We start from the raw sequence: 25,388 nt of genomic DNA, 5'->3' as shown, positions 1-25,388 counted from the left end.
TGAAAACCATCGGTTCAGATGAATGGTGTTTATCGATATGAACTGCAGTCCAGCCCAGTAGATGCTATCTTTTGTTGCATATATTCAGGCGTCTACATCACCTGTTTATGCTAGCGATGTCCTGAAAAATAAATTAATCCTGTTATTTGACATCGCCACCTCCCAAGTAACACAGATTATGCCAACTAGCATTAGGAAGTTTTATTATGGTTTAATTATGGCATTTTTTTTGTGCAGCTCGTTTTATGACGGTTTTATTATGGTCATGCAGAATGCTTATATTTTTTTTCGAACATATGTTTGCAGATGGTTTTGAAAACGCTAATAAAACTTTTATTAAACATACTGTTTTAGTTATTTTGAAAGAGTTATGAATGCTTTTTTAAAACTATAATAAAACACAAACTTAGAAGTTTGCTCTAAGCTTTTTTTTGCATGTTCTATAATAGCACTCAGTGCCTGATTATTAAACCGCCATAAAACTTAGTGACAGTTCTCGATCAAAATGTCAAAACAGGACACGCTCAGATTAGATAGCACATATTTGAATTGGAACTCCCATTTTTACACATTTTTGGTAAGTTATGCGTGTTGGTTTTGAGTTTAAATTAAAAAAATACATCTTTGAAAACTTGAAATCACCGAAAGTGGTATGAATATCTTTACAATATGAGTATTGAGTGAAAGGGCCCAAATAGTAGGAAAAAAAAGCTTGACGCCATCATTAATTCAAGATGGCGGCTTCCTTTTTTTATTTTCAAAGCTGTAAATTACTGAAAATATCGTGAAACCTTCACAATATGGTTATAAGGTGAAAGTAATAAACGAGTAGAAGTCAAATTTCGTTGCCCGTCGCCATCTTAAATCCAAGATGGCGGCTACCACTCAACTTAAAAATACTGTAAATGACTGAAAATTGCATAAAACCTATATTATAGGGGTATAAGTTAAAAGAAATCAACCGGTAGAAGTTGAATTACGCTATCTTACGCCATCTTGAAATCCAAGATGGCGGCTTCCGCTAAACTTTAAAATGTAGTGAATGACTTAAAATGACATGAAACCCAAATTGGTAGTGGGTGAAGGGATTTACGAGTAGAAGTCGAATATTGCTATCTTACGCCATCTTGAAATCCAAGATGGCAGCTTTCTATAAACTTAAAAAATGCTCTAAATCATTGAATATCGCATGAAACCTCCAAAATATGGATATTTGTCAATTGGGATAAGCTATAAAAAGTTTTTATTTTTGCATTCTGACGCAATCTTGAAATCCAGGATGGTGGCTTCAGCTGAACTTAAAAATACTGTAAATGGATGAAAATAGCATGAAACTCTCAAATATATTGTATTGGGTGCTCAGGCTAAATGATAGAAGTCAAATATCTCTTTTCGCGTTTCTCTAAAAATCTGTAAGTGACTGAAAATCCCACAAAAACTACCACAATACAGACCCCGTTCGTTTTTGGCAACATTCGATTTTGGAAACATCGAATTTGGCACATGTGCCAAAATCAGACGGTTAACAGAAACAACATAACCTTATAGTTTTCGCTAGAATAAGACCAACACAATTTAGACATAATAGCATGATAGGAATAAAAGAATTACATAAATGGCAAAAACAATCAAAAACTATAAACAAAACAAGAAAAGTTCTAAATGCATTAGAAACATAATGAAAAAATAATAAAAGTGATTTAAAATGATCTAAATTGTTTAAAAATAGTAGTTTTAATGTAGTATTACGTGAAAAAAAGTTGTGTTCAAGCGATTTTCATTGATTAACAGCATTTTAAATTCAGTGGAAGCTGCCATCTTGGATTCCAAGATGGCGTCGGAAAGAAAAAAATCGACATCTTCTAGCTTAGCCTTTTCATTCAATACTCGTATAGTGGTGGTTTAATGCGACTTTTTGTCAGCATTAAGCATTTAAAGTTGAGCGGATGCCGCCATCTTGGATTTCAAGATGGCGTCGGATAGCGAAATTCGACTTCTACTCGTTTAGCACTTTCACCCGATACCCATTTTGTTGGGGTTTCATGCGATTTCAAGTCATTTACACCATTTTAAAGTTCAGCGGAATCCGCCATCTTGGATTTCAAGATGGCGTCAGACAACGAAATTTGACTTCAACTCATGATTTATTCCACGGGTCATTGAAAACCAATCCCTTTTCATTCAAAAAGTCTGTCCTCATTTACTGTAGTAATGATTAACAACTCAGAAATGAGGAACTCAACCTTAGCGTGTAATTGGTTTGCTTGCGAGAGAAACGTCAAATCGTAGCTTTTTTTGGGGTCATCATTAAACCATAATAAAACTATGAATTGACTCACGCCATGTTGGTTGCAAAATCGAAGGGTACAAAATGACGCCATGTTGATGGATTCACAATGCCAGCATTGGAAAATATTTTTTCAGGCCTTTTTTCCTTCAATCCCATCATGATTGACCATCAGATTTGACGAGGCGCATTTATTTTAAGATACTATTTCATATACATTTTACCTAAAATCTTGACTGGCAGTAGAAAAGACGCTCATTATATGGGTAAAACATTGGTTTTTTAGCTATTAATTTTACCAGATTCATATCTGAATAATGCAATCATCATTCATCAACCATTACGGTTGCTGGAAAAAATAAAAAAAACTCCGAGAACTGACAGAACCGAAAAAAACAAAAATTTCTAACATGTTTTATAATAGCTTTTTAAAAGCTTTGGTGACCAATATTGATGACTAACAATGATTGGTCATAATGACGTTCCTAGGATAGGGCCAAATAGCCTAATTTTGGCTTTATTAGAGTCCAGGTGATGTTATAGAATGTACTTTAGCTTTTTATGAAGATTAATGCTATGGTCCAAACGACATTTTGCTGACCATAATAAAGCTAAAATTGTTACTTGGGCTGGCACCTCTGTTGGACAATTGCATAAAGTTCAGGGATGCCGTCCGGATAAATCATCACTTTTTTCTTCGGTTTATACTCGATGGAGATGTGTTAGCTTCTAAAATTTATAGTACCTAGTTGAACATAGAAAAATTTATTTATTTGGTTTTGTTCCACCCGAACCACCCGGCACGTTAAATCAATTTTTAAGTTCTGAAATACCTTTTTAATTCTTGCTTTGTTATTACTGGTCAAATTCGTCTGCAAAATCGAAACGTAATGTAAAACTGAACGCAGAACATGATTTTTTTTGTTTCGATTATAGTCGTTTTACCATCTTTATGGCATTCGCGACTTTATCAACGTTGCAGTTGGCGGATCGTTATTGAAAAATTATCCGGTACAACTGTGTTCGATGTTTACTATTTGGCTCGAACTCGCGGATATCGGCTCAGGAGACAACAGACTTGCCAACTGAGCTATATCACAAGCCCTGCAGAACATGATGATGTACTTGAAACTTGCATTAAATCAGTTCTTATCAATGAAGATGTACTTACGACATACTGCATTTCACTTCTGGCGCAAAAGTCTTTTTGATCATTTGATAATTCTGGTTACAAAACTGATCTGATTGGCCCAAATCCTCAGTTATTCGTTCGGAGATGTTTGAAGAAAGGTTTCAAATGGTAATCCTGTCCAATTAGTACGCGAAAATCATTGAGCGATGGAATTTGTAATTATTGCGTTGTAGGACTTGCCATTGGGAGTCCACCCGGACATTTCCGACCACTACCATTGGCGCTACTGGCCGTTAAAGAAGTGTAAAAAGCATCGCACATTTGTTTTGATTATTTCGTTTGCCTTTGTAATGAAAAAAAATAATACTATGAATAATAATAATAGAGAAACTGATGGTATTCACCGAACACAAATTTGGAGTAATTTATTTTATCAGGACAGCCAAAATCACTTCCGGACACAGTTTTCGTTGAAACCTACACGAATTTTTTTAACTTGACAAAGACAATTTCGCGACGAAGCATTACGTCGTAAAAACCAACCTAACGAAATGTTTTTAGCGACCTATTGCACCCCGGCAAATACACGGCAACGCAAAATGACGTTTTGTTGTTGTTTTCTTATTCCGGGATTTTCAAAACGGAAAATGACGCAAAAACGCAACTGAAAAATGAAAAAGTCATCATATGTCCTTAATTCAAATCATTGTGTAAAAGTTATTTTATGATAAAATGAAACCAATTTTTTACCAAAGATAAAGTACATGCTTATCAATCGTTTGCAGCAAATAACTCAGTTTTTTTTATATTGGTTCATACGACTTAATCAAAACAAACACTTGCCTTGTATTTTGATCTAAAATCGTTGAAAAACCTATTATTGATAAAATTCGGTGAGTTGCACCGGTGCCAAGGGCATTGTACTTGTATGACAATGCCACGTTAGGACGTATTTGCTCTAAATAATAACGCGATGTACTCGACAGTGTGCGACGCGACGATCATTAAATATTTAACTTTGCTTTGATCACATCCCTTCCCAAAGGGAATCCAGATCATACATATTTACCTTCCCCACTAACAAACCACCCTTCCTGTGACGACCGTGGAGATTTAGAGGTGTATTCGGTCTCTAGTAGCAACGGAAGTCGAACTAACAATCCTTCCCTTTCCCCGATGAACCGTAAGGACGTGGCCGGCGCCGTTATTGACCATATAAGATAAGGAACCTTCGAAACGTGTACACAGAAAATGGTAAGCTAATCCCAAGCCCCATTTATTTGGATCTATGTACAATTTTGATGGTTCTTATCAATCACGGAGTAGCAACTACTGAAATGTACGGTTTATCTAAGCTCAAGCTCAAGCTCAAAATCGTTGAAAAACCTATTATTGGCTTAATTTCAAAGCCAAACATTTAGATGCATCAGTGCACATTTTTTTCAGAATTTTATTTCTTACCAATTATAAATTTTAAATTTTTGAATAACTTTTTTGTAACTCCAACCAATACATACTTTATTAATTTTGATTAAGTTTTACTAGCTTGAGTTAAACTAAAATAACTCCTCCGTCATCTAGTATAGAAAAGTTATGACACGTATTGGGTATAATATGGCAACAGAATAAATAAATATTAGTTTTCTAAACTGTTAGTTTTCAAACATTTTATGCAAAGTTGAGCAGTTTTTTTAAATAATATATTTGGAAAAAAAATTGAGATATTTTTCAAAGTGATTTATTCCGAAAATGAAGTATTGTTGCAAGTAAAATTAACAGGGCATATAGTGATCAATAATGAAATCTCATTAAAATCAATCGAAATCAATTGCTCTGATACACACTTTGTGAGAAAATGTTTTCATAACAGTGACGAATTTTCTTAAATTATATTTTCATCAATTTATTTATTCAAGTTTCTTATATTTTCTTTTCCAAGAAAAGGAATTAAACAAAATATTTGTTATAACTGGCATCCCTGATTAAGTCAAGTCCGGAAAACACACAATCACGAGCTACACGAATTTCTAGAATTAGTGCTTTCATTTTGTCCAATAGTGGATGCTTATGGCCTTTTCGTTGTATGGAGAAAATGACTATCAATGTTAAATTTGGTAAGAGCTGTTGGAATCGGTTTTCAAAGATATTTTCAAACTGCTCCGACTGAAAAGGAAGGGGGGAGGTGGGGGGGGGGGGCGGTTTTCTATAGAAAACTAACTTTACCATAACTTTCGCATAGTTTTACAAAAACTATCGAACATTTTGACTAGTAAATTGATTTCGTTCCTCGCGTTGCATATCTCGACCGATATTTATATTTTGAGATTCATTTTTTAGGTTATTTAAATTGTGAAAAATTTATCTTCTCAATCATATGTAAAAATTTGTGATTCACATGGGAGTTTCGGCCACTATCCTGGAATTACCGGAAAAAAATTCTCACTTTTAAAAAGAGGTTAGACTTTTTCTAAGGAGCGCAGTATCTCATTCTTAATTTAACCGATACACATAGTAGCACAAATAGGGAAGATAAGGGCATGATGGCCACCTTAAGGAAAATGTTTATTTAACCATAGAGAACAGCTATAATATGTAAATTACATCATTGTTTCGTGTTCAGACACTCAAATAGTCTATTGCTTAATTGGATGAAACTTGAAAAAGTAAATGAAAACGTTTAAAAATGCATTTTAAATTTTTTTTTGCCGATAGCTGAAAACCAGTCACTGTAGAGGCATAATGAGAACCCCCCTGGGGCAGTATAAGCACCATTAACCAGGGCACGATGAGCGGTTTCTGCCGGGGAATCTAGCAGCGAATACGACTCGATGAAGTCAACGGAATAAAAGAGCTACAGCTTGACTTGTTCCATCTGTCGAATTGACCAATTGGTAAGGTGTCGGAGAGGTAATCAGTAGACTCGAATTCGATTCCTGGTCAAGGTGATTTTTTTTTCATTTACCATTCATGATCGATGCATTTTACACTAAACGGTGAAGCGTAGATTCATCAAACAAAGCAATAACATAATAATCTAGGTCTGTTTGTAGAATTCAAAGAATAAACATATGCTCAAACATTATGTTTCTGGTGTTTTGTTTGACGGATGATGCTACTAGCCGTATAATGTAACAATAAAAAAAATCAATCATGAATGGTATGTGAATAAAACCCCTCGAACAGGAATCGAACTCGAGTCTACTGATTTACTCTCCGACATCTTACCAATAGGCCAAATCGACAGATGAAATAAGTCAAGCTGTAGCTCTTTTATTCAGTTGACTTCATCGAGTTGAATTCGCTGCTAAATTATACGGCAGAAAACGCTCATCTTGCCCTTATTAATAGTGCGCTGTTCGCCCTGAGTCAACAAATTTACTAAAACCTTACCCTGGTTCAACTACATCTCTGTACCAAATTTCAGGCTGATCGGTTCAGCGGTGTGGATTTGTATAAGGTGCATACAAACAAACAAACATATATAGTCCAACTCATCTTTATATATTAGATTTCTGTTAAGATGAAAAGGATGTTTATTTTTTGGTGAAACATTAATACCATAGGTACAAAGTACGAAACAAAACCTCATGAAAATTTGTTTAAGAAAATACGTACTTTTGTAGAAAAAATGAGTGCTTATTATGCCCTGGATGCTCGTTATGCGCTTATCTCCCCTTTACTGTTATTCGTGATTTCTTAAAAGTTTTCATCAGACTTGCCCATATTTTATATACAAAATGATAGATTTAAATCTTTACAATCAATTGAAATGCCATTCATGTGGTTTTTCAAAAATTTGTACCAACGTTTGTCGAATTTACTAAAAGATATCTGATTTCGACTAAGGCTACGTAGGGTAGTCTTTGCTGATACGTAATAATTTTTTCACGAAATTACCTGAATGTTGCTGCATACAACATTTAAGTTGTGCCCAAGGATAAGCACCCTCCCAAAACACTAGAACTTTACCCAATCGAAAAATATTTGGCGATAGTTAAGCAGAACCTTAAGAAAACCCAAAAAACTGTTTGCATCATACTGATGCTAACACCATCCCACAGAAGACTTGAACGCTATCCTCTAAGTCACGATCGCATGACTCGGTCTTTATAGGGTTGCGTTCAATCTTGTTGATAAAAAATCAAATACAAAATTTTTCATTAAACTAGGCGAAAGCACGAATTCGACAGCAAGTTTATCGTGGACAATAATTGATTTTTTTAAACTTTTGATAATATTTACTTAATAAGAATCGAAAGTTAAGTATTCAATAGTGCTTTCACTTTTTAATTGTTTATTTGTTTTTGAGTTTGCTATCGAAAACCTTCGATAGCCCCATGATTCAAAGATTCCGAATTTTCTCTTCATTTGGTTCCCAAAAAGCATCGATAACTACTGACTGACCGAAACCAGCATCGCTGCAGAAATAAAAATAGAAAATCATTTTAAATCTTACTTCGGTGGGCGATGATTATAGAGTGCACATGTAAGAAAACAAAAAAGCGAAAAACATACCCGATATGGATTGAACTAAAGAAAAACTGAAAATCATATTTCAAAGCTCATGACTTCCACCATCATCGCGTGCAAATTGGTGTCGAATTTAATTCATCTCTAGAAAGCATAGCCGCTTTAATTCCACCGGAGTAGGATCGGTAGGAAGTTTATCATGGCTCCGGGTCATTCGTTGAAACAAAAAGTTCAAAACTCGCAGCCGAATTTATTGGCGTCATCAAAGATGATCGTCATATCGTAGTGTGATGAAACATATGATTGATCAATGACAAATTGAGTTTACTCGAAAATGCCTCGTTGAAACAGTTTCGATCTATGTCAATAGGTTTTCTTATCATATATTCAATTATGTATGCTAGTCTTATAATCAAAAGATTGATTCAGAAATTCGCCTATTAAAGAGTGAATACATAATAAACTACTAGAAAGTGTGGATTTAAAATTTTTACATCTTTCTCGGAATTTGTTTCGCTATGAACTCAAGCAATTGTTTTATTTTACTTAAAAAAAATTTGATCGTCAATAGAAGTAAATCTTATGGGTCCAGTACCTACATTTAAATTAGATTATGGCTCTTGTTTAGCATAATCAATGACATAATGTATGACAGAGAAGTGTTTTATTTATGATCAACTATCGTCACTTTGAGGGTTCTAAAAAAATTCAATTCATTGAGGTGCTTGTTCGAGTTGATTCCAATTTGATTGATCATACGGATGGAATAGATGCTGATTAGGATTTACTACCTCTGGTAGTCGGATAAGCTTTGTATTTTCATCTTACACAATCTTTGTGTGATTTATGATAGCAGTTTTATTATGCTCATGGTATAAGAAATGCAAAAAGGGCTTTGGAAATAGCTGAATTCAATCAAATTCTATTAATCGATTATGTTTGAAAACGACCTACAAGTTTGTTCCTATAATTACAAAAAAAAAGTTTGGTCAGGTAAACAAAAGTATGATAGATTTTGTGATTTTGATTTTTAAAAGAGCTACAATTTTTTTTTATCTTACCAAACTAAAAAGTTAGCAGATCCTATTTTTTGACAATGTTGATTTTTAATTATCCATTATTTTTTGCGAAGTTGGTTAATTCATTCAAAACGAAACCATTTGTAAGCAGTTTGAAGCGTAGAAAATAAATCTCACCTGTGCTCCCGCATTGCCGAATCTAAACACGTGGCCATGATAAAAAGGCCTGATTTAAAAGCTGATGATGATTCGCTTGGCTGATAACGGCTCAACATTGAAGCCTTGAACCGATGTTTATGCTTTAATTATGCAAACATCTTTGTTTCTTTTAGGAGATTTTCTGAATTTATAATGAGAAATCAAACTTCAAGGAAACTTTTTGCAAACTGCTCATCAGATTTGTTTTCTGGATTACTTTAAAACCTTAAAAATTTTAGATTGATATAAACTTGGAGTAAATGAAAACTTTTTTCTCGATAAGCATTTTTATTCAAACGATTTGATTATTCAATTTTAAAGTTTAGTACTAACTCGTCATTTCTTTCCTGTCTTCAGCAATGGTATTAAAAAGTTCTGATTAAAATACAAATTTAACTTTTTTCGTACGAAAACTTTTCTTAATCACTTATAATTTTTAGGTTAAAACAGTAGTTTTTAGATTTTAACACTGTTCGATTTTATCAATACTGGCAGTAGAGCGTCTTTGTTCATGATGTTTTTTAATGGTTTATGTTATTGCAATAGGTATTGAAAAATCTGAAAATGCCATTGAACTGCTTATTTTCGCTGTATAGTATAAAAATCGTCATTTGTATTTTAAAAACACTTGTAATAATCGTCATAAGTATTTTAACGTCTGCTAATGCTTGTGTTGTTATTTGTGCTTGGTTAGCCGCTCTAAAAAGTAAAACTTAGGTTATGCGAATCATATAAATATGTGAATGAATTTAAGTGTTTTTGAAAATAAAAAAGAGGCCTCTGATTTCTTTGTTAAATTTCTTTATTTGAAATGGTGGCGTGCGCAATCCTAATTGAACAGCCTAAGTATTGTCTGAATGGATAATTTAGGAAGATTAACATGAAATTCTGCTAGCTTTGCCTTAAACTATGTAAAAAGGACTAAGATTTTTGTTTTTCTACCTATGGTAAAAAGTGCTTATCTTCCCATAAAACAATTTCGAGAAACACACTTTAAAATACTAAGTTAGGCAAATTTTGAAATATTTTACGAAAAAGTAAACTTCTAGTCAATCGAAAATGCGAATATTAAATTATTGAAATTTGAAATTTGCAGAAGAAATTTTTTAATACATTTTTCTTTGAACTCTTTTTCAAAATCGACATGAGAGATAACGACAATTTTCATAAATGTTAAATAATACACTTTAATTAGATTTATGTAGACCATCAAATTGATATTCAACATGTTTTTATTTCAAGAAAAAATCTAAAAATGGCTAAAGAAAAGAAGAATTTGAACTGAAATCGATTCTTTGTGTTAAGTAATCTTTGATAATTACATCATATGATCAAAATTTATTGAAACTTAACGTTTCCACCACTGAAAATATCATAAATAATTGATTGAAGACAATAAAAATACTTTTTTCCACTTTAATTTTTGCTGTCACCAAATTCACGGATTCGTCATATTCACGGTGATTTTTTTTTTTTGACCGTGATAAAATCTAAAAATTACTGTTATTATATTAGAACATAAACATGAGGTATTTTTTAACCTGTAATTTTTTATTTTGATGAAAAAAAAATCTTCCTTTCAGCAAACTGTATCAGCATGTTTCACTGATATTATAAACATATTCATTCTTCGCTAGTTATAAAGTTTACATTAAAACTAATAAACCCTTCCGAGAATATTTTCCGTTCTCACCACAATGAAGCTTTTTGTTTCTTCAGTTGTTTTACAAAACAATCTGAAAATTTCTGATGTTTCGAAAATGATATATTTTCTACATGGTTCATACATCGTTAATTTCTTCGGAAAATTTTTCAATTTCTTCAACAAAATTGTGGATAGAAATAATCTATATATTATGCATGCAGAAAACATCCAAAATATGAGCGATGATAATCATAGCAGCTTTGCCTACAAGCGACACGTCGCATACGTCGCGACGTTGAAAATAATAATAACGCAGCGCGAGTTTCCTAGGAGACTTAAGGCATGCGATTGATGGCCTATGGAAAATGTACAGTAAATAACATAAACAATGTTCGAGTACTACATTGAAATCGCCTACTGGCCTGAAAAAAGAAAAACAAACCTTCGAATGACAGGAATCTCGCTAGTAAAAAAGCGTCGCTAGTCCTACTGTCGCTATTCGGTTTGGTGCTATACACATAATATATAAAACAGGGAGAGAGACAGCCCATACAGAAATGTAAGAACACGCAAAACTCTTCACTGGATCAACCGATTTGCATGCGATTTTTGCCTTTCTAACAGAAAGGTTTGGTTATCGGTCGATTTGAGAGATCATTAATTATGGGTCTTAGACATACCTTTATAGGTACCTATCGACTCAGCTCGACGAGTTCTGTTGATGTCCGTGGATTTGTATGTGCCATTTTAAAAATGTCTAGAACGTTTTTGCGAAACTGGGCTGCACAATTAAAATGATTTTAGTCTCAAAAGAATGCATTTTTTTTTCTACACAACCCTTTCAAAAACGGGAAAAAAACAAAATAGTTGAAACCGTTTTCTTTACCAAATACATATCATACTTATTATGGCATAAAAAAAAGTTGCTAGTGGCGCCTCGAAGCAGCAGCACCAGCAATCATTTATAAATTGAAGATAATCAAAATAAAAAAATAATATTTTTATTAACTCGAGAATTGAACCAAAACCCTTCAGATCCCAAGTTGCAAGCGCTATCCAATAAACCATCGGCACGCTTGATTGAAAGCGGCTCAAACTCAAATAGGTAAAAGGCATTACTAAGACGCACCGTGGTCTGGGCAGTTTCTCAGTCTGCTGGGGCAAATACGGCAACAGTGTTTATATCTTACACTTCTTGCTTTTCAATGCAGCAAATGGCGGATGGGCGTTTCCTTCAGAGTCCGCCATGCCTATAGACATTATAATTTCATTTATGAAATTATAGTGTCTAAAGCCATGCCGGGTGTCAACAAAATGCAGAGCCGTACAGGAAACTGCGTTGGGGGGGAATTTATATGAAGATCTTATGACCCTCGTTTTTTTTACTCGTGTTGAAGAATGAATTTATGTTTTTTTTTTCATTTCTACATACTCATACATAATTTAGATTCAATTTCAGATGCAGAATTCAGATTCAGTTTTCAAATTCAGGATACAGGTTTAGGAATCAGAATTCAGGATTCAAAATTCAGAATTCAAAATTCAGATTCAGAACTCATATTCAGATTCAGAATTTAGATTCAGAATTCAGATTCAGAATTCAGATTAAGAATTCAGATTCAGAATTCAGATTCAGAATTCAGATTCAGAATTCAGATTCAGAATTCAGATTCAGAATTCAGATTCAGAATTCAGATTCAGAATTCAGATTCAGAATTCAGATTCAGAATTCAGATTCAGAATTCAGATTCAGAATTCAGATTCAGAATTCAGATTCAGAATTCAGATTCAGAATTCAGATTCAGAATTCAGATTCAGAATTCAGATTCAGAATTCAGATTCAGAATTCAGATTCAGAATTCAGATTCAGAATTCAGATTCAGAATTCAGATTCAGAATTCAGATTCAGAATTCAGATTCAGAATTCAGATTCAGAATTCAGATTCAGAATTCAGATTCAGAATTCAGATTCAGAATTCAGATTCAGAATTCAGATTCAGAATTCAGATTCAGAATTCAGATTCAGAATTCAGATTCAGAATTCAGATTCAGATTCAGAATTCAGATTCAGAATTCAGATTCAGAATTCAGATTCAGAATTCAGATTCAGAATTCAGATTCAGAATTCAGATTCAGAATTCAGATTCAGAATTCAGATTCAGAATTCAGATTCAGAATTCAGATTCAGAATTCAGAATCAGAATTCAGATTCAGAATTCAGATTCAGAATTCAGATTCAGAATTCAGAATCAGAATTCAGATTCAGAATTCAGATTCAGAATTTTTGTAAATTTATTTTCGGCATATCGGTGAAAAATTTAGATTCATGGAGAAAGAATATCAGAATTAAAAATTGATGAAGCTGGATGTTGCGAGGTAAAGTATGGTGTACGTTAATAAATTTTCCTTGCAAAAATGTTCTTTCGCTCTTTTCATCATCCGTAAAATTTCTCCTCACTTTATCAATTTTCAATTCTGGAATTGTTTCTCCAAGAATACCAATTTGCACAGTTTTTGATAAATTTGCGATGACTTAAAGATCATTACGCATGAAAACACGATTTTGTTTTGTGAAAACTTTTTGTCACAATTTTTCTGAAATTAAGTTTGCTGCATACTTTTAGGGGTAAAACCATACTATTAAAAGTTGTAAAATCCGAAATCATAAAAAAAAATTTGGATGAAAGAAATTTCAATGTTGAAAACCGTGTGATGCAAAACAATCAAAATGAGATTTACAAGATTAAGAATTCAGATTCAGAATTCAGATTCAGAATTCAGATTCAGAATTCAGATTCAGAATTCAGATTCAGAATTCAGATTCAGAATTCAGATTCAGAATTCAGATTCAGAATTCAGATTCAGAATTCAGATTCAGAATTCAGATTCAGAATTCAGATTCAGAATTCAGATTCAGAATTCAGATTCAGAATTCAGATTCAGAATTCAGATTCAGAATTCAGATCCAGAATTCAGATTCAGAATTCATATTCAGAATTCAGATTCAGAATTCAGATTCAGAATTCCGATTCAGAATTCAGATTCAGAATTCAGATTCAGAATTCAGATTCAGAATTCAGATTCAGAATTCAGATTCAGAATTCAGATTCAGAATTCAGATTCAGAATTCAGATTCAGAATTCAGATTCAGAATTTAGATTCAGAATTCAGATTCAGAATTCAGATTCAGAATTCAGATTCAGAATTCAGATTCAGAATTCAGATTCAGAATTCAGATTCAGAATTAAGATTCAGAATTCAGATTCAGAATTCAGAATTCAGATTCAGAATTCAGATTCAGAATTCAGATTCAGAACTCAGATTCAGAATTCAGATTCAGAATTCAGATTCAGAATTCAGATTCAGAATTCAGATTCAGAATTCAGATTCAGAATACAGATTTAGAATTCAAATTCAGAGTTCAGATTCAGAATTCAGATTGAGAATTCAGATTTAGAATTCTGATTAAGAATTTGGATTAAAGATCAACCTGGAATTTGAAATTGGAACTTATATTCAAATATTAGACTAAGTGTTGTAACTCAAAATTCAAACTTTAGAATCAGAATAAGATTTCAGATTTAGTTTACAGAATGAGATTAATCATTTAATAGTCATATTACTTTCCCCTCCTTTTGTGGGAATTTTTCCTCTATGCATGGTTGAGCTCTAAAAAAGGTATCATGCTAGGGCACGCGTCACGGCTATCCATCAATATTGTAGTTGGTTTTACTTATTCAGTAAAAAAAAAGCATAAAAAAACAGTAAGATTCGAACCGTGACCAGCAACGTGAAAGTTCTGGTTGCTACCACGGCACCATTTCAGCGTGTTATAAATCTTGGAAATTCTACTGTTTAAATACCATTCTTTCCATACATAAAATGAGCTCCTTACATACCAGTTCGCTTTTCCCCAAAAAAACGTATCAGGCATTATTTTTTTATATTGAGATTGGAATTTTTCGTGTTTGAATATCTGAAATCATACTTATATGATTCAGAGGGAAGGAATCTATCATGTATATTCTATATTATTTTATATATTTCCAAATATAATTTAAACTCTGTTAGAAAGGCTCCAATCCACTGTTAAGTGTATTAAATCGGGTTTTTTTGTTGTGTTCGTCTTCACGCGAAGAATAACACAACGGAGAGATAATTTTGAAAATGTTTTTGTGGAATTTGAAAATAAATTTTTAGTTTTTATTCGTATCAAATAAAAGTCATGGCACCCAATTTCAATTTTTTTTCCATTCGAACCACCCAGAATAGGAAGGCGCCAAAAGCAATCAAGGCTTACTGATGTGCATCCATCTCTCTATAGGAAGTTTTTGCGCCCATTTTCTTTGTAAGTGTTACTTTTCACGTGGCACCAGTAAAATGGATACTTGGATGTGATTTTCCGTATGGGGATCTGCAACTACGAAGCATAGCAAAGCCTGTACGAAAAATATTGACAAAATTTGTAATTTTTTGCACCAGAATCAAGACAATTCTAAGATTTTTTTAGATGTTTGTTCGTTCACCATTAATTTTTTTTGAAATGTCATATACTTTTAGCAACTCAAGCAATATGGCTGTAAAATTTCCAATAGACTCAAAACAACTTAATGAGATTGAATTGAAACATTTCATTATCAAATCATTTTTGATGAGTTTTGGTAACACCAATAGAAAGTCATATAACTGGTAAAAGATCACCTTAATTTATTTTTCGTTAATTTTATGAAGTTAGTTTGAGAATTGAAGGTTATTAATTTTGTGATCCCAAGTAAATTGAATCATTCTCATAAAAACGGATTGGAGGATCAGGAAACATTGGAAAATCCACACTACCTTTCATGCTTAGTGGTTAAACTGAACTTTTGAAATTTTAGCTATAGAGGACTTTATCCTGATATTAGATCCAACTCCCAGTTTCAAAAGTCATTAAAAAGGATCGTAATCAATAATATCATCAAGTACTAAAAACTTGAAAAATTATAAAAATTAATTTTTAAGTAAAAAGCATGCCACCTAAAATTTCGAACATTTAAGCATGGAGAAAAATCTAAACCAATGCACAAAAATAAAAAATAAGTTTCGTATCAGATATAAGATCTAAATAAACAATCTGTCAAGCATAAGTAAATTAAAGAATATAAACACTTAAATTTGATCAAAAAAATAAAGTCAAGATCAATGAAAATCTAGCTTTCATATTAACGTTTTAACATAACTGAAAATCTAGATTCATAAAGCCAAATTTCGAATATTGATTCAAATTAATAATAAAATTCAGTATTAAATTTAACTGTCTGGATTACAGTTTCTTATCTTACAATCATAAACTATAAATTTAAGTAATTTGTGAATATTTTGAATTTCTTTTCCAAATACTCAAAATAGATTTGCTTTCATTCAGGGTTTATCTGTTAAGAGAAAAATAATTTAAATACAAGAAAGTTTAAATTCTTTTTTTTCTAAATTCTTTAATTCCTAGTGCAATTTGGCAATCCCTGACAGAAAATTGAAAAAAAGATAATGATGACACAAATGTGCATTTAGTACAAAGTCCAAAAAAAGACATTTGAAATAATAAATAAAAAAATAAATTTTATTCTTTAAATGTTCCGGGTTCATTTTTTAAATTTTCTATTCTGACGACCATGAGAAAACTGTAATGTATTTAAATACAGAGGTTAACACAAATCCAAAATACAACTCTGACGACTCTAGCAAAAAGACCCATTTTCTATTGACAACATTCTTCAACATTTTTGAAATACTTTATGAGATAGAAGTATTTGAATAGGAATGATGACTAAACTAAATTGAAACTTGATAGATTAAGCGTTCTTAAGTTGCCGGAACTGATCATTAGCAGAACTTCATTATACGCTACCTCAACAAGAAAATAAGTTCGCTAAACAAAAGTTAGCGAACTTATTAGAGCAAATCGTATGAGAGTTTTTGTGTCACGAAATGCCGGTTTTGAATGTAAATTTATGTATGATATTTCCTTTCGATTAGCAGTTTTTTTAATGAACTTTAAATAACGAAATTCGAATAACGAACCATAATTCTGGATTTTTTTTGATACAAAGGTATCCACTAGCTTTTATACACTTAAAAGGAAGGCTGACTAAGGAACAGTGCTAAAATATAAAAAAATACTCAAAAATTACAGGCTTAACAAAGTTTGCCGGGTCAGCTAGTATTTTTATAAAAGAGCTCAAAAAATCTCTAAGAGAAATATTGGATGTTTCTGCATACAAATTGAGGAGCCTCAGGATCAGAAGTGGGTAAATGCTAAAACCATAAATTTTTATTTTTTACTGTTATGATGGATTAATCACCGTAATTTGTATTCTTTAGATAATCTTTAGATGTCCCTACTAAAAAAACATCACTTTTCACCGCTAGGCCGATAAATTAAATCTGCAAAAAAAAAGTTATTTTTTTCGTCGAACATTTTTTAATACTTAAAACAATATTAAATTTTTGATTTTTAAAATTTTTTTTAACAATCTTTCCCTATTGAATCAAAACTATGTACTAACATACGCAAAAAAATAAATTAAAACATAGCACCCAGGTATTTCCAAATCACGTTTCCTAGAAACTATTATTGAAGATCTATTACCTATCTAATCTTAAGCTTAGGATGCCAGAATTTTTATAGCACGTATCAAGCCGGACATATAATTTCAAAATTGACGACCAAAAATCCGGGAAAAATCCAATCAACTTGAATAAATCGGAGCAAAATCCGGGCTTTTTTTTCAAAAAATATCCAGGCAACAGGACTGGCCCGGACTTTTTAAAACTTTGTATGAAATATCCGGCCAAACCCGGATAAAACCGGGCAATCTAGCAACCTTATCCCAAGCCCTTTAATGACATTAGGAAGTTTTTATAGTTTTCTTATTTTTTCCCAATGATATTTTAACTGTTCAAATATTAATTATCAATTTTGCCCACGACGCATGAACAAATTTTCAATATTCAAACATTTAAGCTGAGAAAACTTGATGAATTTTCATAACTGAGCAATTGATCTCATAACTTTTTTATGCGTCTTTCTGCTTTCAACTATTTTTGGATTGTTTAGGTACTGGAACGTTTGATTTAAAAAAATTTAGAGTACGTGGGTTTTATTGGCATCTTGCTTTGAATGGAAATTTCATTATGGGCAGGATGAAGAAAGACAAATTCATACAAAAGTATTATTAAGCACTTTCATAAACCTTAACCTTTCTGGATTTTGGTTCGATGTCTTCAAGCTAGCAAAATCATAGCTAATAAAAAAAAAGAAATGAAAATATAAATAATTGAATTTAAGCAGTTCAACAAATTACTGAAATATGTAGCTATGACTTCTATTTTTATGAATTCCAGAAAGTCAAAATATTACTGTAATGTCAACTGTTCGTATCCGAAAATATCCAACGGAGGTTTCATTAGTTTTCATGTGAACTTCAAAATTAGTGAAATGTGAATTTGTTCCCACCGAATGACCTCGGCATAAATTGGTGCCATGAAACATTTAACCATCATTGGCAGTTTGGTCAAGTGTGGTAACTATTAGGGTGAGTTGAATTGCAAATTTTTACGAATTTCAAAACGTCTGAAGTCTATTAGGTTTCTTTTTTGGTGGAAAGAACGACAGATTTTTGCAGATTTTTAAATAAAGATAAAGGTACTCGGGTTCTGATTTGATATTTTGTATTAAAAAACACGAAACATCGTTCGAACAATGTTTTTTTTTTAATTTTTGAATAATATCTTATATTGACGCGAAGCAAATATTCCAATACATGGAGCTTACTGGAATATTCTTTGGCTACAACTTTGCATAGACCTTTTAATCATTAACTTTCTTGTTAAACTGATGTTTCTGAAAATTGGCGGAAAATCTGGCAGTGTTGCAAAACTTGTTTTAAAGAATGCTTTGTTTGGGACGTTTGTTTCGATAGAACAAAATTTTTAGCCTTCAAACGTATTGAAATTGAATGAAAAAAAGATGCCTGATTTTTTTGACGCGTTTTTAGGCTGGACACATCCAGACGACTTTATTAAAACCTTGAAAAATCCAATCCAAAAATATTTTTACTAAAACTTATTGACAGATTTCAAATCGTATTTTAGGCATTTAAAAAACCTTTAATGTAAATTCATTCAAAACTTGCTCAAAAAAATTCATCTGAAGGAATAAATATGAAAGGTTTATTACTCGATTTGTTTTTTTGTTAGATTTGCCAAATAAAGTGAACAAATCCGGAAAATATTCGGGTTTTTTTAAAGAAATCCAGGCAACTGGTCCGGGATGGACTATTACCTAATTATTTATTAAATATCCGGGCCAACCCGGATAAAACCGGGCAATCTGGCAACCTTAGGCTAAAAGTTTTAATTCAAGCCAGGATAGTAACTCTAATGTACAAATTCCGGAAAGTAGCCAAAAATTAAAGACTAGTAAAATTCTTCATTCAAATTTTTTATTCTATATTTCAGTAGCAGATTTCTTAATTCATTCGTGTCAAAAGCCAGAACCTTTAAATTATGCCAATAAAGAGCATGACTAAAATTTTCGTGAAATGTCTTAATCTTTTTCAATAATCCAGATCTACTAAATTTACACGAACTATAACCTAACCAAACTATAATAGCGGTTCTAGTTTTGGAATTTGTATTTCAGATTGAGTATTTGCTTTACCAAAGACAGACACCATCTTAGATTCCTAAATTACTTACCGTCAACTGGGGCAACATGCAAGAATTTTCAACTTCAATGGCTTCTAAAAAACTTATGTTCACAGTTAATCTTACATCTTACATCAAAAGTTTAAGAGATGATGGGACATCAAATTGGAGTAGTAAGAAAAACTATTGGTTTCTTTAGTAATTTTAAATTTTCTAAAAACATTTTTAATGAAATTTCTCATGAACAAGTTTGAAAATTTATCGTTTTTAATATATTTGCGATGCCTTAAAGATCATTACGCATGAAAACACCAATTGCAGTAATTTTTTTATCTATAAAATCTAATTTTAGCATTTTTTTCTGAAAATAAGTATGCTGCATATATTTAGGGATTAAATAGTACTACGAAAATTTCTAAAAGCAGAAATCATAAAGATAAATGTTTGATTGAATGAAATTTCAATGTTTATAAACGCGTAATGCAAACAATCATATTCCAGCACATGGAAACGAGATTTACAAGGTGTATCTTTGATTTGCATTTTGTTGCATTTTACCCCAGACACCTAACTGAATTTCAAAAATATATTTTTTTAAATTGGATGACTGTTCGAAAAATACTTTTACACCAACAGTGTTGATATAGCATGAGAAAACCAGTAAAAGGTGTGTAGGTAATATTATCAAGCCAATCCGTCAAACTGGGTAAAGTTTTTTTCGGCATCTAAATCGTTAAAATTTGTACATTTGTTGCTTGATTTTTCAAATTTTATATAAAAATAAAAAAAAACTTTTAAAAAATAGCTTAAGATGCGAGAAATTATGTCATCACCATTTTGTTATCATAAAAAGATAACTTTAATACAAAACATTAAATTAAAAATTGATTCAGTGTGGTGTTATATAAATGTTGCATCGAACCCCGCTGTTGCATGATACCCCGTTTGACGGTAACGGAAATAATGTCCTCTTTACCCAACTTGTTTAAATCCTAGTTATTTGCCCTAATCTTGATAAAATTAATCTTAAAACCAATACTGGCAAAGTTTAAGCTTATTCGGATAACTCAAATTTAAACCTACAAAACCTTCAACTTTGTATCGGACTAACTACTACTTCTGGCAAAACTGTCAAATCAAATAAACTTTCGTGCGTCAAGGTTTAAAGTTGAATTACAACTTTGTTAAACATTTTCAGCGTATTGTCAAATGTGAAAAATGTACAGTGATTACAAGTATGGTTTTACCGTATCAAAAAATCATGATAAATTTGAACGGAAAAGTAATAGCAGAACCAGAATTTTGAGAACTATTAAACCACTTTTCTCAATTGTATGGTATTCAGTTTGTGAAGCCTTAATCGGCCAAGATGATGTTTGTCTTTTTTTTTTTCAATTCAGCTGACTTTCAAAATTTTGTAGCATTCTTCCATAAAACAAACAGTTCAAGGCTTTAGAAAAGAAAGTTTGTTGTCACACATTGTGTGCTGCCTTCGGATGACCTACACCCGATGTTAAGCACTGCTTAGAAAACCGCCAATAAATCATATTATTTTTGGAACCCAAAGATCGGAACACAAAGTAAAACGCCTGTTAATGAAGTGATATCTGCACCAATAAGTTTTGCGCTAACGGTTTGGCTTTTTGATTGCTTGCTTGCTTGCTAGTCGTGTGAATTGACGGTGTCTTATCTTGTTTCTTATGATGTTTTTTTTTTCTTTTGATTTTCTCAAATAGCACTCCTGATCCAGCCGAGCTCATCCCAATCCGAGGAGATTCACCCGAGGGAGGGACGCCAGCTGTCTTCCAATCGAAGTCCCTTCCTAGCCTATTATCATTCGAATTTTAAATTCGGTAATTATCACCTGTTTTGTTTGAGTTTCAGCGCATTTTCTCTGTTCTCTGTTCAATAAAATTTATGAAATTTATGGATGGTTCCCATCAATTTTCTCCCTAATTAGTGCGAAATCGCCCCCGACCTTCGCTCGGCAATTCGATCCCATCGGGTCGACCCACATTCTTCTCGGATGGACCCTCGTCAAGTGGCAGTGGCGATCTCGGCGGGTTTTCTCCGATTCGAGTGACCCGGCCCCAGCATCAGAGCAGCAGACCCCAACAGCAGACTCCGGCGTTCGAATCTTCGGATAAACCGCCAACTAGGTCACGGGACTTCTACGGATGTCTCTCCAACTGTCTAACCCTAAGCCACTATAGTCCAGTTTGTGGAACCGACCATACCACCTATCATAACGTCTACAAGCTGGAATGTGCCAACCGATGCGGTGCGAGGCCGAGTAAGTGTGAATTTTGGCATCTTGGGATTTAGGATAGAGTTCGACATAATTTCAGGCTAATTAATTTGAAAAATTATGGTTCCGAAATGGGGTCAGCAAATGTTTATTGGGGGACTCGGTTTTATCAAACTTTTTCGAGGATATCTAAAATTTGGTATCCGGAAGTCATTAGTAGAATCGAATGAAGTTTTTTGCATGCTCCTGATTATCTGATTGAAAAATTACACAGTATAATTGCTATCATTTGTTATATCTTATTAATGTCTTTAATTGAATTGAGAAGCAATCATCTTTTTGGAAAGAATAACCGCATTTACTCTGAAAGTTTGCGATATCAACTCATATTTTTGGGAAAAAGTTTTTATTTTTAAAGCAAGTTAACTCTTCATTGCATGATTTGTTAGTTTTCCTTAAAAATCATTTTGAACAGTCGAAAATGATAAAAAAAATATAAATTTACAACAACATCGCATCGCTAAATGACAGTTGTTGAAAATTTTCAGGGAACTTGAGCTATGTTCACAAAACCACGAAGTGCATAAACGATAATCACTCAAATAAGCTCTAATTCTAAATACGTCTTTGTCTGAGAAGCATTCCGTCATAGTTTTACTATGATCTGAAGACAAATGATGCCCTCAAAACCAAATTAATTTTCTTCAGTCTTATTTTCTTCAGTTGCAATATCATTCAATTATAAACTATTATATTCTTATTTACTTTCAATGTAATAAAATACCCGAAAAAATTTTGATCGGATAATAAAGTCAAAGTAAACGGATTATCGAGGCACCGCTCAATCGAGTCTTGGTAGAGTTGAATCAATGTTTGTCTCACCTAAGCATCATATACCTACTAAATACATGCTTTGACGAATTGTCTTCAGCGAAATTCTCTTCAAGCTATTATCTATAAGTTGTATCCATCGTTCTTAATTCTGAAAACTGGTCAAAACAAAGTGTTGAAAGGAACGTGTGAATAAATTCAATGAAATTCGAATATAGAACAGAGGCTACTGGCTACTGGATTACCAAATAATAGCACACAAAAACCCATTTTATCTGTAGTAATGCTAACGTCATTGATGTTGACTTTATCAATCCACCAAAAAGTCTCCTTCACATAAATTGCCGATTTGGTGACTCTCCACAAGTTGTCGCCCTGAAATGCATCATAAGAGTGACAAAATCAGGATTTCACTGTAGAAGTCTGCAAAAGATGAAGATTCTTTACCACCACTTTTACTCGAGAAGTACTTTTTCTGGTAGCTTTGATGTAAAAGTTACTGCCGCGTAGACATTTTTTTTGCCAATTTTATGTCTTCTCTAATTAATGACCCAGGCCTTATTAACTATTTCCTAACCACGAGATTTTCCACGATTTAAAATTAGAAATATTGATTAACAACTTTAGTTTAAAACAGAAGGTGCATAATTAAAAGTTATTTTAAGTATCCATTTTATAGATTTGGGTATTGAGGTGAATCATATATGCTCCATTGAGACGATAACAACACATAGGGAGCAAATGAAAAACAAAGAATAATAGCAAAAAACATGGAATTTAACACCTCATTGATCACAAACTTAAACGATCCTATTCGGTAAAAAACTTCATTGATATACCCAACCCTCGGAAGTCTAGTTATTGAAATTTTCATGTTTTACTTGAACAATGGCTGCCATAACACATTGCGCCAGAGAAACAAAACATGCCGTTTTTCAATAAAATCACGAGCTTTACAATTACTTCAAGACATGTGGTCATTTTCGGAGATGAAATAACTATCCTGAAGCGAACAAATTTTTTGACGGCCTCTTACAGTATGAATTGCAGAATTTTCCCGCATTTATGTGGGCTGAGCCAATCAGCATAATTTTTCCTGAATCCTGGCAAAATCGGGGCATTTGAAATTTTTCCACACAAAATCGGAACAAAGCAGAATCCAGTGATTATTTGATTAAATTGGCAGAGAAGTCAGGAAAACACCTCAATTTGTTTTCAAACGAAGCACTTCATTCAAAAACGTCCCTTTTATATTTTTAAGCAATGTCAATATAAATTTATGTTTAATATCAGTAATGAGTAATCTGGAGTTATCAGGAATAACTGCCAAAACATGGTTTAATCACGGTTTCTGAAATTTTCTACTGATTATTTATCAAATCATTGAACCAATTTGCTGGTCAAAATTCATGAAAACCAAAGGAAACTTCAAAAATAACACTAGTTTACCAAATTTTAAAAAAAGAAATCGTGAACTTAAATGTCCGACCTATATTTTAAATGTGAAATTGAGCGCTGAATCTGAAAATGAAATTCAAGAAATTCTCAGTAGAACAGTTTTTGAGTTATACTTCAAATATGAAAATTTGGAAAAATTAAAAAAAATACTTTTACTAATATCAAAATATCTCGAGCTGCATAGCATTAATTTGAAATCTCTCTTTTACATATTTAAAGATGAATAAATTTTCTATCGATCATTTGAACTTCATTTTTGCGTATAATCAACAGTATTGTTGATATTCGTTACTTTATGATAGAAAAAAAATAATAAAAAACGCATTTTTTTTTAGAGAAAATTTTGATTCAGCAGAGTTTTTGACTCGACACTTAAAAAATCTGATTTTCTGTTGACCTTAAATGTCAATTCAAAACAAATATGTGGTTGTTTATCAAAATCGGTTGAAAATTGAAGAAGTTATGGTTCCTTTACCTTAATAGTAATTTTCGCATTTTTTTTTCAATTTAACGAACCGCAGTGTACTAATCATAGTATTGGAAGAATTAAACATGGAAAATCTCATTTGCTTCAATTCAGAATTATTTATTACTTTACCAGAAGATCGCAAGCCAAATTTCAGAAAGATCTAACTATTGGGAGGGGCTGCTTGAGCCTCAAACTTGAATTTGGTTTTAATGTATTATGCTCGGAAGGAACAAAAAATACTGGTTTTTCATTCAGTACTTTTTTCTTAACAAGCTGATTGTTTTTTATGATTAATTTTATTAAAGTCTAAGTTAAGATAAGTATTTCAACCGAAAACTGCTACACGATTGGACTTAAAACCAAAAAGGTAACCATCGAGTCTGCAACTTTCGTTAAATCAAAATTTTCTCTAAAAAAATGCGTTTTTATATTTTTTTTTTCTATCATTAAGTTACGAATATCAACAATACTGTTGGTTATACGCAAAAATAAAGTTCAAAGGATCGATAGATAATCTATTCACCTTTAGTATGCAAAAAAGAGGTTTCAAATTAATGTTATGCAGCTCGAGATATTTCAATCTAAGTAAAAGTACTTTTTTTTTATTTTTCCATATTTTCATATTTGGAGCATAACTCAAAATCTGTTCTACTGAATTTTTTTTTAATATCGTTTTCGGATTCAGCGCCCGATTTCACATTAAAAATGACCTTCAGTTTACTTAGTTCAAAAATGCTGTAAACTAGTGGAATTGGATATTTTAATAGTAGTAGAGAGAGGGGTTACGTGGGCCACTCTTAATATCTCAGATGTGTGTTGAGATAAAAATCTCAATCAAACTATAATCGCCATCGCTTTGCGTAAGCATATTTTTTATATGGTGTTGACAAAAATACGCATCCCACGCTTTTTTTATTTACCAAGCTTAAAAACATTAAAAAATAAC

The 25,388-nt window shown here is 32.3% G+C and overlaps 1 protein-coding gene across 1 annotated transcript in view; it reads left to right on the top strand.

Moving 5' to 3' along the window:
- The window catches only part of LOC129756773 (uncharacterized), a 40,881-nt gene that overhangs the window by 6,247 nt on the left and 9,246 nt on the right, over positions 1 to 25,388 (top strand). Inside the window, exons 2-3 of the mRNA XM_055753781.1 lie at positions 21,173 to 21,289; positions 21,397 to 21,729. Coding sequence (XP_055609756.1) covers positions 21,173 to 21,289; positions 21,397 to 21,729 — 450 coding nt within the window. The remainder of the gene's footprint in view (positions 1 to 21,172; positions 21,290 to 21,396; positions 21,730 to 25,388) is intronic.

The sequence above is a fragment of the Uranotaenia lowii genome, chromosome 3, assembly GCF_029784155.1.
Source record: "Uranotaenia lowii strain MFRU-FL chromosome 3, ASM2978415v1, whole genome shotgun sequence".
Lineage (NCBI taxonomy): Eukaryota > Metazoa > Arthropoda > Insecta > Diptera > Culicidae > Uranotaenia > Uranotaenia lowii.
The sequence above is the reverse complement of the archived record's forward strand: the minus strand, read 5'-3'. Positions and strand labels throughout refer to the sequence as shown.